The sequence below is a fragment of the Asterias amurensis genome, chromosome 17 (genome assembly GCF_032118995.1).
Source record: "Asterias amurensis chromosome 17, ASM3211899v1".
Classification (NCBI taxonomy): domain Eukaryota; kingdom Metazoa; phylum Echinodermata; class Asteroidea; order Forcipulatida; family Asteriidae; genus Asterias; species Asterias amurensis.
This window is the reverse complement of record NC_092664.1, coordinates 1,624,462-1,641,294: the sequence shown is the minus strand read 5'-3', so window position 1 is coordinate 1,641,294 and position 16,833 is coordinate 1,624,462. Positions and strand designations below refer to the sequence as shown.

Sequence of the window (16,833 nt, the reverse complement as noted above, 5' to 3'; positions counted from 1 at the left end):
CATACTGAGGTGCTGTAGTTTTTTGACAACTGAGTAAAACAAGTCACAAAAAAAAGTTCGTCTCAGACAGACGTAAATTATTTTAGCATGTAAAAACGTATAACCAGTTATGGTACCATAACATGCCAATGCTGGTTAATTATACGTTTTTACATGCTAAAACCGAGACGAAAATTATTTTTGTGACATAGTTTTATGTTTTATTACTACAGCACCTCAGTAAGTAATATTTTAAGGGAAGCTTTCTACTATCGTTATCTTCAAACTGTGTAAGCTTAATGTAAATCTGTGGGCATTGTGTTTTGTGTTACAAAAAAAGTACATAGACCCTAAAAAGAGTTTAACCATCAATTGATTTATCAAAGAACTGTGTATTCATGTTCAATTTGATGCGCCTTGCATTGTCTGCCATAGCTGAGGTAAAACAAAAGAAATGTGCAGACATGTACATGCCCCACACATCGAAAAGCCAATGATAGGTCTTCATATATCGCTGTTTGGGCTTGTGACTTCTATGTCAGGTGAATTCAATGCCATACAGTTTAAGAATCATTTAGCTAAAACAAACAAACAAATTGCGTCATTTTTCAAGTAATTTGGTAATTCGGGGAAGCATACAACCAATATGCACCTTTAAGTTTGTTCTTGTCTATGCATGATCTGAATAATACTTGAACGTTGGTGAAAAAGATGTTTGGAATCACAATTGACAATCCTAGGTTATAAAAAGAACCAACCAAGGAAATGATCAAAAGAGTAAATTATATAAATGAACCTAAACTTAGTGGAAAGCCAAACATAAATCAAACAGATTAGGTTTGTTTTTAGGGAAATAATTATTATTTAAATTTGTCACAACTGCTATTCAGAAAGCAATGGTAAACAATTAGGGCTCCATGTTGCAGTCACTCTGTGGACCTTCCCTGGAAAGTCCTATTCTTCAAAATTGTGAAAAACACTAAGTGGACTCGTGTAATTCCACATAATGTTTCCAAGTCCGCACAGTATGGGGGAAATTTTTTGTTCTCAGATCCACACTTCTTATGTAGCGTTAAAACACATAAACCTATGGTGACACAGAATATTAAAAAGAAACAAGAATTATATTAAAAGCACAAGTTGGACAAAACGAATAAATCTTCGCAAGCACTTTCTGTTGATATTTATATTTCAAATATTTGCACTTTATTTCGTTAATAGAATGTCAGCTTTTTAAGTTAAATTTGCAAAATGAGAACACATCAAAAAGTTCATAACGTACTGAAAGAAAATTTCATAAGGTGTAATAGGTGTCTAATTCTACAACCAAGGTGGCTAGTCATTAATCTTTGGGACTCTTATTTCTATTTGAAGAGAACACCATTGGTAAAATGCTTCCCTACTTCCCTACACTCGGTACTTTCCCAAGCTCTGTGAAAACAAATCACAGGCATTACTCTGGTGAGATTCAAACCCACGACCCTTGCAATTCTAGAGCAGTGTCTTACCAACTAGACTACCGAGGTTGCCCGGTGGCTAGCGGCAGTTTAGTCCGTAAACAATTTAAAATTCTTTGAGTTTCAGCTCCTTGGTACCATTTTGGCAAAGCACTGAGTGAGATACTCAAATGATTTGACTTGTGTCGTGCTTTTGGTGAAATGGAAAAGAAACAAATCAGCAAACATCAAACAGCTACTGTTTGTCCTAAATTTCAGGAAGTTTCCAGTACTACAATATCTATTACTCAATCAATCAGTGTTTAAGTGAAATTAAAGTTTTGACCAATGTTGTAATATCTCTTAACTAACCAGGCCCAATTTCATAAAGCCTGCAAGTACAAAAACTTGCTAAGCACAAAATTGCATTGCTCAGCAATAACAGGTTACCAGCCATTTAAATTAAATTTGCATTGTTATGGCCGGTACCCGACTCATTTTTTGCCTAGCAAAGAAATTTGTCAAGGAGTATTTTCTGCTGAACAGCATTATGAAATTTGGCCCTGATCCTTGTCATTTGATTGACGAATAGTATCATATGATGTGAATTGTTTACTCTGACAAAATGTGTTTACTTTAAGGAATACTATTTATGTTTAAACACAATGTTAATATAGCACACGTTTACAGCATTACATGCATGTCCTTACAGGGCGTTTTGAATTAAAATCTCATGACTAAATCTTATAAAGCTGCTTGACTGTGACTTTTGTATCATAAATAAATTTGCTAAGCAAAAACCGCTGTAGTATCAACACATGTATCAAACATCAGACATGCTTAGGATTAGTCCTAGGAGATATTAAAAGTGTATGGCTAGTCCTAAGTTAGGACGAGTAATTTGTCCTAACTCAAGATAACACTTAGTCTTAACTCTGAAGTCCACCCAGCTCATGTGCAGTGAACAGGTGTATGCCCACTGGTGCTTACTCTCTAAATGTAAAAGAGTGAAAAACACCACTCTTTACATTTCGAGTTGTCCCTCATATGGCTCTTTAAAAAGAGTGGTGGTTATTTCACTCTTTTAGAGGGGTTTCACTCCAGGACAGAGTGAAAAATCACTCAAAAAGATGCAAACTTCAATCTAAAAGAGTGGAAGACCACTCGAAAACGAGTTGTCCCTCATATGGCTCTTCAAAGAGTGCTTTTTCACTGTTTTACATTTGGAGAGTATTCTCACACCTGTTCTAGAGGATCTAATAACCTTTAGGAGTTTGAGTACTATTTTTCCTTTGAAGTTACTACCGTAATAAAGTGGACTTCTTCATTTAAACAGAACTGTCAATTTGTTGCCTGAACTTACAACTGTTTCACTGAGTTATTCATACCCAAAACACATTTGTCAGTGGACACTATTGGTAACTACTCAAAATATTTGTTATCATAAAACCTCACTTGGTTTCAAGTAATTGGGAGAGGTTCATAGTATAAAACATTGTGAGAAACGGTTCACTCTGAAGTGACGTAGTTTTCGAGAGAGAAGTAATTAACCACAAATTTGATTTCGAGACCTCAGAATTAGAATTTGAGGTATCGAAATCAAGCATCTGAAAGCACACTACTTCGTGTGACAAGAGGTTTTTTTTTTCAGAGTTATCTCGCAACTCTGACGACCAATCGAGCTCAAATTTTCTAGGTTTATTATTTTATGTGATGTTGAGATACACCAAGTGATAAGACTGGTCTTTGACAATTACCAATAGTGTCCACTGTCTTTAACGAAAAACTAACAAAGAGATGCATACAGAGTGCCTATGTTGGCGGTGTCCCTATTTTGTCAATATCTTTGTTCGGGGGTGCCAGTCAGAAAACACATTATTTTTTGACACATTTAAGCGGTGACCAAACGGTAACCATGGGTTATGACAAGGATCTATCAAAAACAAACAGAGAACTATTAGTCTCAGGAACGGAAGGAACATTTTTCTTCATCTAAATGTGGACTGATCTAGTTAGTTTTAAAAAATAAACATATTGTGTTTTTAAATTTAAAACAACAAAAAGACAATGAGTTTTCAACTCTATTTTCAAAAGGCTTTTCTATCATATGTTATAAAATACTGCAACTGATTCGTGTTGCTACCATCCCCAAAACACGATGTTAAAAACTCAAGTACATGGAAAAACAGGGTATAAGAGGGGAAAAACAAGAACAATTTGAGTTGAAAAATCAATTAAATTAAAAAATAATTAACAATTCTTTACACAGTGCATGGCTCTAATTTTCTACATCTTCATTGTAAAAAAAAATGGGTGACAAAAAAACACTTTGACAACGAACCGAACAACCCAACAAATATTCTACATGCATGAACTTGAATACATTTAAAGTTTTTTGGTTTTGTTATATTTATAACTGTTTTAAACAAATGGGAAGGAAATGAAAGTATAATAAAATTTACAAACCAAAGTATTTTGTGATTTTACCAAAAAGTTTACCATTAAACTGGGCATCCGAACAGAGCCTGTGGACTTAATGCCAACATAGGCTGTGCTAAAGCTCAACATATTTCTTTAAAGCCATTATACACTTTCGGTACAGAGAGAAAAAAAAAGTGCACAGATTTACAAATAATTTACAGGGTTTACAGAAGGTAATGGTGAAAGACTTCTCTTGACATATTGTTCCATGAAATGCTTTACTTTTTGAGAAAACATTAAAACAATATAAATTCTCGTTAGCGAGAATTACGGATTTATTTTAAACACATGTCATGACACAGCGAAACGCGCGGAAACAAGGGTGGGTTTTCCTGTTATTTTCTCCCGACTCCGATGACCGATTGAGCCTAAATTTTCACAGGTTTTTTATTTTCTATATAAGTTGTGATACACGAAGTATGGGACTTGGACAGTACTGTTTACCGAAAGTGTACAATGGCTTTAAATTGCAACTTCTGTTTCAAGAAATAGTTGAAGCTTAGCATTACTGTTTCTCCCATATTACTTTTTGGATATTTAGAAAGAAATTTAGAAAGAAGTGTATTATACCTATGCTATAAGAGCAAGACGGTAAAACAGACAGACAAACAATACATTTAGTAATCAACAACAACTTTAAATAAATGTTAGTTTCAATATATTAAACACGAGTACCTCCTTCAACTGACAAATCAGTGTGTTAGTGAAACAACATCGGGGTCCACTTTCATAAAGCTGTTAAGCAGAAAATACTGCTTCACAAACTTCTTTGCTAAGCAAAAAATTCGTGGGGCACCAGTCAGAACCAGAATAAACTTAATGCAGTTTTGGCTGGTAACCTACATGTATTGCAAAGGTTGTGAATTCGAACACCACCCGAGTAATATGCATGTGATTTTTGTCGCAGAACTCAGGTAAGTACTGAGTATACAGTGCTACACACAGCAGTGTATATGGGTTAAACCAAAATTAATATATTTTTTTCCCCGATGCAAATTAAAAACATCTACATGTATTAAACCTATTTCTGTTAAGCAGAAATTATTATTTGTGTGCATTATTTTTCTGTGCTTAGCAAGTTAGTGTGCTTACAGGCTTGATTAAATTGGGCTCATGTAACTGGATGCAAACTCACTGCTCAAATTCAATTTGGTAATCGCAAGAAGGTTTTATCTTCTTCATGAAAACCCTTGATCAACAATTATTTTGGATGTTCATGCATGTTAGAAATGGCTTTGTTTCACTCAACTAAACAGGTATTTGGAAGCAATTTGTGACGTTTGGACGGGGATACATGGTGAAACAAGGGCAACAGTTCAACTAGGGTGGGTCTTTCATTCCCTATACTTTTAACAGTAATTATTGTTTTGCATTTTCCTTCTGGCAAACAGCAACCAGTAGCTATGTTACACTGACACACTGACATAAAACCTTTAACCAACACCAAGAAATCATTTGGAGTTTTAATTTAACAAATACTTACACTTCTCCACTGCTCTACTCACCATATGAAAAATAAATATTAGTGTCTCAAAACATTTGAAATTTTCTTTGAACTCAATCAAATAAATTTGTAAATAGTATTTACAACAATCAATATATATATAAAAGAGAACTGCTGCAATAAATTGTTAATATTCTGTAAAGATGTGTATAATTAAGTTAATCGGAATTTAAAATACATTGGGGGCCATGATTATTAGAAAAAAATAAACAATTCATTTCAAATGCTATTTGAAACGGTGCAGACATTGACCGTTGGGTGGAGCATTACATTAAAACTGTATCAAGTTAGGGACTGTATAGTTATGCAAATTCCATTTTGGCTGCGTTATGTATTACTGAATTCATCAATAGAACTGTTCACTATGCTAAAAATAGAAGCTTAGTGCCCGGACCTCAGACAAATAAACAAAATTTCACGAACATATGCACGAAAACGTGTGCCCATGTTTTATGAATATACACTACTATTAGTGCCAATTGGCAAGTTGATGATTCCGTGATCTTGTAAGTGGTGAAATGTTTGTCTGAGTGCTATTCTCTGCACAACCATTGAACAAACCACATTATATTTCATGCTAGCTAGGTTTAATGGCTTGGTAAATGTTTGAAACCAAATAAAACTACTCATTGGACCTTTTCTTACGCTGCCATGTGAAAAGTTACCATGACTGGCTTTCTACCGTGCATTCCAACCTGGACTTATATTCCTGCGGCGTTTGAATAGCATTTTACAGCATGGTCACAGTAGGTTTACAGCGCGGAGCTGTTCCAATTGTACTTTTAGCGGCCCTGTTAAGTTACTATGGCTGCGCGGAGGTCTTCACGGTCGCGGTTAGTTGACAGGGAGGTCAGTTTACCATGCGTCCGCATTGGAGTTAATTTTGTCATTCTACAGAAAAGTCGCAGTGGGAACACAGCTTGACAACAAATTTCGAGGACAGACGTTCCTCAAAATCTTAGAGTTTTGATCTGCTGATAATTTACCAAGATGATACAAGAAAGGTAGCAGTAACTCCAGATATTCACTTCAAAAGTAAATACATTTTCTTCGGCTGAAGTATTCAAGCATATCAAGCACACATATAATGACTAGCTCAAGTCCACTGCTTCTTAGTTCCAGTATTGCATTTGTTTTTTCTCAATTTACCAGGGGCCGATTTCTCAAAGAACCAAGATTGATCTTAACTGCAAATCAATTGTAGTTGCTTAGTGTGATGTCACAATGCAAATCACCATTGGTAGTACTAACCTTGTCCAAGGCTCTTTTCGCAAGCACAGGCCCGCCCCGAATTCACTCAGGGTACTCTTGATTTGATATACAGTACTTGATACCATGGGGTCGAAGCATGTTTTTTAAAAGGTTTTTCAACCTCGTACAAACGAAGCTGTTTGCAGTTCGTCATCCAACGCTATTCAAAGCAGGGTGCTTGCATAAAGAGCCTTGGACAGACTATGGTTATACTGACAATTTGTCTTGCCATGCATTGTATTGCTTTGTGAAATCGGTCCCAGGACAACTTGCACTCATACTGCTTCAAGCTATTAGATTGCTAAACATCAATTTGATTTTATAATCATAACTCGAAGAGTTCATTCTTTTTGTGAAGTTTTTCTTGAAAGCGTTACAAGTCGGTAACAAATTAATTCACTTCCAAGAATGTAATCCACCTTTCAGAGAGCTGTACTAGAAGAGTTGTTTCTTTCTTTGCAAACATTGAAATATAATGAATCTCAGTAAAATGAGGATTAGTCAAAATTAACTTATTTGTTTGCTTAAATCTTCAAAATCATATTTGAGACAAGACGAAAAATACATTCTGCTGCCCAACAACATTGAACACCAGCATTCCACAGACTTTTTGTTTCAGCTTTTAATTTCTTTTACAATTTCTCAGTTCTGTTGTTGGAGCTGATTAAAGGGAAGGGTCTCTTCTTGCGAGGCTGGACCGTCTGCACAGATCCGTTGGCTTTGCCATTTTTCCCCTGACGCTTCTTGGAGTCGAACAATGTAGTTTCTTCGTCACTGTCATCATCTGATTCCGATATCATGATACTGCTACTCTGCTTACCTGTAACCAATTATCAACAATAATAAATAATAATAATGACAACTTATTAATAATGAAAACTTAAAAGTTTTGGGTACTTTTTGTAACACAAAACACACTGTCCACAGATTTACATTAAAGACAATGGACACTATTGGTAAATGTCAAAGACCAGTCTTCTCACTTGGTGTATCTCAACATATGCATAAAATAACAAACCTGTGAAAATTTGAGCTATATTGGTTGACGGAGTTCCGAGATAACTATGAAAGAAAAAAACACCTTTGTCACACGAAGTTGTGTGCTTTCAGATGCTTGATTTCGATACCTTAAATTCTAAACTTGAGGTCTCGAAATCAAATTCGTGGAAAATTACTTCTTTCTGGAAAACTACGTCACTTCAAGGGGAGCCGTTTCTCACAATGTTTAAACTATCAACCTCTCCCCATTACTCATAACGAAGTGAGGTTTTTTGCTGATAATTATTTTGAGTAATTACCAATAGTGTCCACTGCCTTTAAGCTCACACAGTTGGAAGATGATGGTAGCTTAAAATATTGCTTGCTGGGGTGCTGTAGTTTTTGAGCATTCAATAAAACAAGTCACAAAAAAATGTTTCACATGCTGAAATAATTTTTAGTCTCACCTAGAAAAATATTATTTTCGTGACTTGTTTTACTCATTTCTCAAAGCTACAGCAAGTGATATTTACAGGGAAGCTTTCTACTGTCATTATCTTCAAACTGTGTAAGTTTAATGTAAATCTGTGAACATTGTGTTTTGTGTCATACAAAAAGTACCTAGCCCCTTTAAGTGCATAAAATCCACAACATTGCTCATGGTGCTAAATACAAAAAATAACAAACTCATGTACAATAATCAACATGGAAACATAAGCCAAGCTATTAAGAAATTCAGAAAACAGTACATGTGATAGAGAAATACAAAACATAATATCTAACAAAACACAGCAGGGTAAAAAACAAACCATTTACTCAAATAACATAATTAAAAAGATGAGTCTTAATTTTTTTTTTAACTGGGTTAAAGAAATAGATAATTTTACTAGTGCTGTCAATTTGCCCCTTGATTACCTCGGTTTGCACATATAAAAATTGTAAAAAATATAAAAATAAAATACACAAATATTTAAACAAGACAATAAGATAAACTGCAAAACAAGAACGAGTCGCATTTAAAATGAAATTGAACAGCCAATACAAAACTAAAACACAAAAGGGAAGGGATATAGGATATAGCGGGGTGACAGGGGGAACAAAGTGACATGACACAGGGAAGAAACAAGGAAAGGTTGAGAGTAAGGAGAGGGGGAGGGAGGGGGAACAAAGTGACATGACACAGGGAAGAAACAAGGAAAGGTTGAGAGTAAGGAGAGGGGGAGGGAGGGGGAACAAAGTGACATGACACAGGGAAGAAACAAGGAAAGGTTGAGAGTAAGGAGAGGGGAGGGAGGGGGAACAAAGTGACATGACACAGGGAAGAAACAAGGAAAGGTTGAGAGTAAGGAGAGGGGAGGGAGGGGGAACAAAGTGACATGACACAGGGAAGAAACAAGGAAAGGTTGAGAGTAAGGAGAGGGGAGGGAGGGGGAACAAAGTGACATGACACAGGGAAGAAACAAGAAAAGGTTGAGAGTAAGGAGAGGGGAGGGAGGGGGAACAAAGTGACACGACACAGGGAAGAAACAAGAAAAGGTTGAGAGTAAGGAGAGGGGAGGGAGGGGGAACAAAGTGACATGACACAGGGAAGAAACAAGGAAAGGTTGAGAGTAAGGAGAGGGGAGGGAGGGGGAACAAAGTGACACGACACAGGGAAGAAACAAGAAAAGGTTGAGAGTAAGGAGAGGGGAGGGAGGGGGAACAAAGTGACACGACACAGGGAAGAAACAAGGAAAGGTTGAGAGTAAGGAGAGGGGAGGGAGGGGGAACAAAGTGACATGACACAGGGAAGAAACAAGGAAAGGTTGAGAGTAAGGAGAGGGGAGGGAGGGGGAACAAAGTGACACGACACAGGGAAGAAACAAGGAAAGGTTGAGAGTAAGGAGAGGGGAGGGAGGGGGAACAAAGTGACATGACACAGGGAAGAAACAAGGAAAGGTTGAGAGTAAGGAGAGGGGAGGGAGGGGGAACAAAGTGACACGACACAGGGAAGAAACAAGGAAAGGTTGAGAGTAAGGAGAGGGGAGGGAGGGGGAACAAAGTGACACGACACAGGGAAGAAACAAGAAAAGGTTGAGAGTAAGGAGAGGGGAGGGAGGGGGAACAAAGTGACATGACACAGGGAAGAAACAAGGAAAGGTTGAGAGTAAGGAGAGGGGAGGGAGGGGGAACAAAGTGACACGACACAGGGAAGAAACAAGAAAAGGTTGAGAGTAAGGAGAGGGGAGGGAGGGGGAACAAAGTGACACGACACAGGGAAGAAACAAGGAAAGGTTGAGAGTAAGGAGAGGGGAGGGAGGGGGAACAAAGTGACATGACACAGGGAAGAAACAAGGAAAGGTTGAGAGTAAGGAGAGGGGAGGGAGGGGGAACAAAGTGACATGACACAGGGAAGAAACAAGGAAAGGTTGAGAGTAAGGAGAGGGGAGGGAGGGGGAACAAAGTGACACGACACAGGGAAGAAACAAGGAAAGGTTGAGAGTAAGGAGAGGGGAGGGAGGGGAAACAAACATGGGAGTGGAAAAGGTCAAGACACAAGTGTCATGAACGGGACTCAAACCCACACTCTAATAACTCAGTAACCTGGGCCCAATTTCATGGCTCTGCTAACCGTAAGCACAGAATCGGCGCTTACGGAAGCAGGGAATTCTGTGCTTACGGCAAGCGTATTTCACGGGTTAGCGGCGAATTTTGGCTTCTGTGCGTGCGTACTCCACGTTACTAGGCATTCTACGCTTACAAGGCTAGCGCAGAAATTCGGCGCTTGCAAGTAAGCGGAGAATCCTGATCGTAAGCGCAGAATTCGGAGATAAGCAGAGCCATGAAATTAGGCCCAGAACTTGAGTCTGAGGTACTCAATACTTTGAAGCAAATGTTATGATTTGGTGCCTTGATGCGTTAATTTAGTTAACTTATCAAAATGAAATAAAAATAATGGTGTAAATGCACTGTATCAGTTGCAGATAATAACAAATGTGGAGAAGCGTTAATGATGGTGTGTTAGCATGCAAACAGTTTAATTACAAACAAACATTGTTTTGTGCTATTTTTGCTGTATGCATTATACCTTTCACTGTACTTTTATTTCATCAATCAACATTGTTATTGTTATTAAGTAAAACCACTTATATTATAAAGGGTCCAGGCTCTGTACAAGGCTTTTTCCTGGTGCCCTCCTCTTATCACCCTTTGTGCTCTATTCTTGTATGTCTTATAATTCTTTATTGTGATATATTGGACAAAAAAAACAAAAAACAAGGAGCAACACAACAATGCATGTACTGTGTAAAGACACAAGGCTTTACTCCTTTCTGCTCGACTCCTAAGCACACAGCCAAACCCATAATGCTTAACATGTCTTGCTCAAAGACAAGAGTGTCATGACTGGGATTCAAACCCTGTGAAAGGTTTCACTCCTTTCTGCTCGACACAGCGAAACATACTGCTTAACATGGGCTAGGCATTTCACCATTATTAGACTCCATTGGTCTGGGTGTTCATTTCACTTAGAGATTTGGACTGTATAAAGCCTTTTTCATACTTTCTTGCGATACAAATTTTGATGTCGCCAATTTGCAACTAATATTTTGAAGATTTGAGCTGTGCTCAACTCTTGCAAAACACCTGCAGGGAAACAGGGCTGAGACGTTAACAATCATATCGCATTGGCATTCTCAGGAAGTATGAACCAGGGGCAGATTTCACAAAGCAATAAAATTCATCGTAAGACAAATTTTCAGTATCACCATATAGAGATTTGTATTGTGACATCACACTTTACTTAGCAACTATGACTGATTTGAAGTTACGATCAATTTGAGGTCTTTGTGAAATCGGCCCCAGGCTTTAGACTGAGGCTGGCTCCTTCAAAATATCACAATTCCTTGTACAGATTTGGATTTTCTTTTGTGTCGTTGGTAAAATATCATTTACTGTAGAAAACGCCATAACATTGCCGATGGCATCACAACAAAAGCATGGGGCACCACAGCAATTGCTGTGGCTGCCGTGGGTTCTTTATGAAGTTGAAGATTCATGAGCAGAATACAGAATGCATTTATGAGGACTAGGATTAGCAACAGAGTCTGAGGAAGAGAACTCTCAACAACAAAACTGTAAAACAGAGTCAAAATAATATAAATATAACAACAAAAATGAACTAAAGAATACAAAGAAAAAACCATCACCTTGGAAAGAGCCTTTGTCAGTCAGTTTATCAAGGACACTACCTGGAATAGGTTGAGCAGAGCGGACACCAAGGAGGAAGAGGACAAAGATGTAGAGAAGAGAATGAGATGGTTAAGGGCATGGATGGAAAGAAAGTTACACAGTCATGGAGTTTGGAAGAATATGAGAGAGGTATTAAATTGACAACAGGATGGAAGAGAGAGGAAAGGTAGCAGAGTCCAGAGGAAAGTGGATACATCGTGGAGGATAAGGGAACAACACAGCAGTAAACAGCCAATGGATGTTCATAGATGTTTTTGTTTTAGGGTAATATAGAGAAGATAATGAATGAGATGGGTAAGGGTAAGAATGAAGGGCAAATGACACAGTCATGGAGTTTGGAGAAGATTAAAATGACAAAAGGGTGGAAAAGCAGAGTCCAGAGGAAAGTGGATACATCATGGAGGATTATGGATAAGGGAACACCACAGCAGTAAACAGCCAATGAATGTTTACATATGTTTTTGTTTACGGTAATATAGAGAAGATCATTAATAAGATGGTTAAGGGTAGGGATGGAAGGCAAATGACACAGTCGTGGAGTTTGGAGAAGATAGGAGCGGTATTAAATTGACAGGATGGAAGAGATAGGAACGGTAGCAGGGTCCAGAGGAAAGTGGTTGCATCATGGAGGATGGTGAATAAGGGAACACAGCAGTAAACATCCAATGTTATAGATGTTTTTGTTTTAGGGTAATATAGATTTGTTTAGAGGAGACGAAAAATGAACATCACATGGATGGAAGAAGGGGAACAGTGATTGGTGATAGGACAAGAGGGTGATTGGATTAAGAGAGAGCCAGAGTGGAATGGCGTTATGGGATGACACGGTGGATGATAATGAGAAATAATGGGGAGAAATTGTAAGATTCAAAGCATAAGAAGAGGGAAATAGGAACCAAGATATCGTTAGTAAATTTAGTATGTCTTTATCAAAGAGCTGTTAAGAAACCTTTATCATTGTGCAGCCATATTCTATATCTGCCATCATAGACCCTGTTTGAAACCACGACTTTGGCTCAAGATTCAGCTTAGGCTAGCCTGGCCCCACGGTTGTTTGACAATTATTATTGTGCGTGCTTTCCGAGCGTGCTCAGGGCTTCAGACGAGAGAACGAAGCCTGAAGCCGAATTCATCTGCAGCCATGGATTCAAAGAGGGCCAAATAAATAAAATGGAGAGCAAAACGGTATGGCACTTTTCTTTCTAAACCTTTCAAGGCTTGCGCATTTACATGTAATGTACTAACAATTTGTCAAACCATTGGTTCCCACATATTCCAGGATTAAACAGGATGATTCAGGTTATACAGGATGGCTATTGCACACACATCACAAAGGACATGATAAAGGTCTATTATAAATCATGATATAAGGGAATGTTATAGATCCAGCATGCAAAATGGTAGCGACTCTCTCATACGCCTCTCTTAATATTCATGCATGACGTCATAATTCTTACCCAAAACGAGGCTATAGATGCATAATTCTTACCCCAAATGAGGCTATAGACGCACGTCCGCCACCACTTGCAGTGGCTGTGCCAATGACCTCATTTTGGGTTAGAATTGTGACGCACTCATGCATAAATATTAAGAGAGGCGTATTATCATACCAATCATTTAACAACCAGACTCTCATTAATCTAATACACAATCTATTGTACGAATCAACATGACAAAAACACAATCATTTCATAATTGAAGACTATCAACATAAAGAGACATCCAGGGTTCTTTCTGCCCAGGATTTGGAAAAATGTTTCCCTGCAAACCATTGCGAGATGGATCAGTTTTACATTTGGTTGAAAACCTTTGAAATGAAATTGCAAGTGTAATTTACAAATTTTGAAGGTACTTGCCAAAGAGCAATTACTCCCCCCTTTTTTTTCCTGAGGCGCGAGTTTAGCCCTAAAGCGTGAGAAAATGGTTGCAGTACGCATGAACCCCTGAGACAAACCCCTAATGCGTGACTTTCAAGCCTAATGCGTCAGACTTGGTAGGTCTGAGAGAGTTAATACATTTTGTTAAAAAATAATTTGGTTAAAACAAAATACAGAGCATGAGTTATTATCAGTTAGTTGGTTAGACAGCAAGTCGTGCCTTACTCTATTATATTTGAACTATACATATAATAAAACTGGATGAAAAATATACCAAACTGGCTACAACAATATCATACATCACATGGGCCATGCATATAGTATGTAATGCAGTCTTGAGCTATGGCTATAGCTAATTGACTACATTTGCCCATTTATTAACATTACTGCTGAAGCCAATAACAACAACAGCCAAAGTCACTGCATCTATGTACTATACTTGTCACAACTGACTCGTTTAAAACCTGGGGTTCAACAATGACAGCATACATGTAGTTGAGATAGGCGACATCTTTCCTTTTTTTCTTGTTTCCATCTTGGCTCAATTTCATGGCTCTGCTTACCGTAAGCAAAGTATCGGGGCTTATGAAATCAGGGAATTCCGTGCTTACTTCAAGAGTATTTTCAGAGTATTTTCAGAGTATTTCATAAGTTACCAGTGAATTTCGCTTGTGTGCGTGCGTACTCCACATTATTAGGCATTCTATGCTTACACAGCTAAGCAGAAATGCAGTGCTTACAGAGTAAGAGAAGAATGGTGATCGTCAGCAAAGAATTTGGCGGTAAGCAGAGCAATGAAATTGGGCCCTGATGTAACCAAACTATGCTTCATTACTGGCAGGATGACTAACAACTACTGCTTTATGAGGGAGAAAAATAATACTGGATGTACCATAAACAGAACCTACAGGGCATGTGAACACACTTATGACCTGAGACCTAGTAAATGCTTATGAAAAATGCCCCTTGGCTGGTTCGGAGTGGAGGGATATCTGTCAACCAACACAAGTGCAACACAAAGACAACAAATGTGCAATAATGTCCTATCTACACATAAACGACTTAGTAGCTATGCACAAATCGTTCAGTGCATTATATACAAGGGATAAAAGCAGAGCCAATGTTGAGGTAAGAAACCCATAAGATGCCTATTAAATACTCATTTGTGTTTCTAGGAGACAGTTTCACAGGCTTGTATACTTCATATTTGAAAGGGCAGCACCAAGGCATTTTCTCCTTGGTAAAGGGCACTCTATGAGGAAGTTGTAAATTTCTACTGTCATAAGCATTTCAAGGGCACCAAGGCACTGACCAGGGCCAAATTTCATAGAGCTGCTAAGCACAAAAATTTGCTTCGCATGATATTTCTACCTTGATAAAAACAGGGTTACCAAACAAATTTCCACGTGATTTTCAGGATAAGCAAACAACAGCTGAATGCCAGTAACAAGCACTATGCAACAAATAAAAACTTGGTTGGCAATCCTGTTTTAATCAAGGAAGAAATTTCATGCTAAGCAAATTTTTGTGCTTAGCAGCTCTATGAAATTGGGCCCAGGGGGCATGGAGGCAATTGACCTTTGTCGTCTCCGTATCATGCCTGGTATCATCATCAAACACCAGCACACAATCTTATGAATCTGGTTTGTGGGTCCTGCGATTGTTCCAGTATTCCCTTTTCTAAAGAATTCCTCTGTGGGGTCCAAGTTGAACAAAGAAAAAGACCCCACAATGGCCTTCCCATAAGCCAACACACATAAATGTATTAATAAGGACAATGATATACCCTCAGTTTGTGTACATGCTTCACTGTCAAACACTGCGTCCATAAATATTACACAGGGCCTTAACATCTTATGCAGTATCACAGCACCAATAAGTCGTATATGTGTAGTAAGGATTGAGGTGTGCCAATTTTTAAGCCTGGGCGACTAGTGCGACTACTGTCGTAATCATGACTAATGATTGCTTAGTCGAGTTGCTCGGTTAATCCCGCCACCACGACTACTATAAAAATAGTCGCGACTACCTGCTTGGTGAACCAATTGTGTCGCTCAAGACTATTCACCACAACATATTTACATACAAAACAATATCAGACATTCAGATAATTCATTCAGAATAAATTTTACTATTGCACCTGCGGTCCAACATGCATACTGAGAATTATAAATTAGTTGCAACTTGTGTTAGAGTCGCAACTATTTAAGATGCAACTTGTCGAGTAGTAAATTTCACTTGTCGCCCAGGCCTAGAAATGTTTGACCAAAAGGCACACACGACCACAATAAGCCATGGGTAGGAGATTGAATCTCTCACCATTGTTGTTCTTTGTCATCTCAGATAGATGCTCTGACAATGTATGAATGAAAAGTAACATAAATTTGTATTATTTGGGTTTATTGAGTAGGCTTTGAAACTTTGCATGGTGGAAGTATAACTAGGAGAGGTTTGCAGCATGTGAATATCTCTTCCAGTGGTTATCGACTCCTAACCCTAACCTAATCCAGAACCACCAGGGCCCAATTTCAAGGCTCTGCTAACCGCTGAAATCTGCGCATACTATCACCATTCTCCGCTTGCAAGGCAAGTGCCAAATTTCTGCGCTAGCCTTGTAAGCGTAGAACTCCTAGTAACATAAAGTACGCACGTTGTTGCTTACCCGTGAAATACGCTTGATGTTGGCAGCAGAATTCCCTGCTCCAATAAGCGCCCATTCTTTGCTATTGGTAAGCAGAGTCAAGAAATGGACCATGTTCTTTTTAGAACAAGCACTACCCAAAAAAGATATTCACATGGTGAGACCACAAACCTCTCTAAATTTGGGTTTATGTTAATGAACACTTAATAGTCAACTAAACAAGTTATATCCCCACGGCTGCCATATTGTTACTGACAGCAATTGCCCTCAGTCCATTGAGCTAGTCTTGCTTCCCAAGATAAGATAACGATACCCACCAGGTTTAAAACAAAACCAAGTTGATGGTTTAATTTCCCCCAAAGATTTCACGAGATAGGATTCTATGAACTAATCAGTATGAGCCAAGTATTTGTACAATTGTATATTTTGATGACTTTTTAGAAAACAGTCTCATAA

General features: G+C 38.2%; 1 protein-coding gene across 4 annotated transcripts in view; it reads right to left on the bottom strand.

Annotated features, from left to right (window-relative positions):
• Window positions 1–7,283: 7,283 nt before the first annotated feature.
• Window positions 7,284–16,833, bottom strand: part of LOC139949470 (dyslexia-associated protein KIAA0319-like protein) — a 46,791-nt gene continuing 37,241 nt past the window's right edge. For 3 of the 4 annotated variants that reach the window (XM_071947820.1, XM_071947817.1, XM_071947818.1), the window contains exons 24-25: window positions 11,817–11,858; window positions 7,284–7,471 (exon numbers count right to left, since the gene is read on the bottom strand). In XM_071947820.1, coding sequence (XP_071803921.1) covers window positions 7,284–7,471; window positions 11,817–11,858 — 230 coding nt within the window. The remainder of the gene's footprint in view (window positions 7,472–11,816; window positions 11,859–16,833) is intronic. The other variant, XM_071947819.1, reaches the window with a different exon arrangement.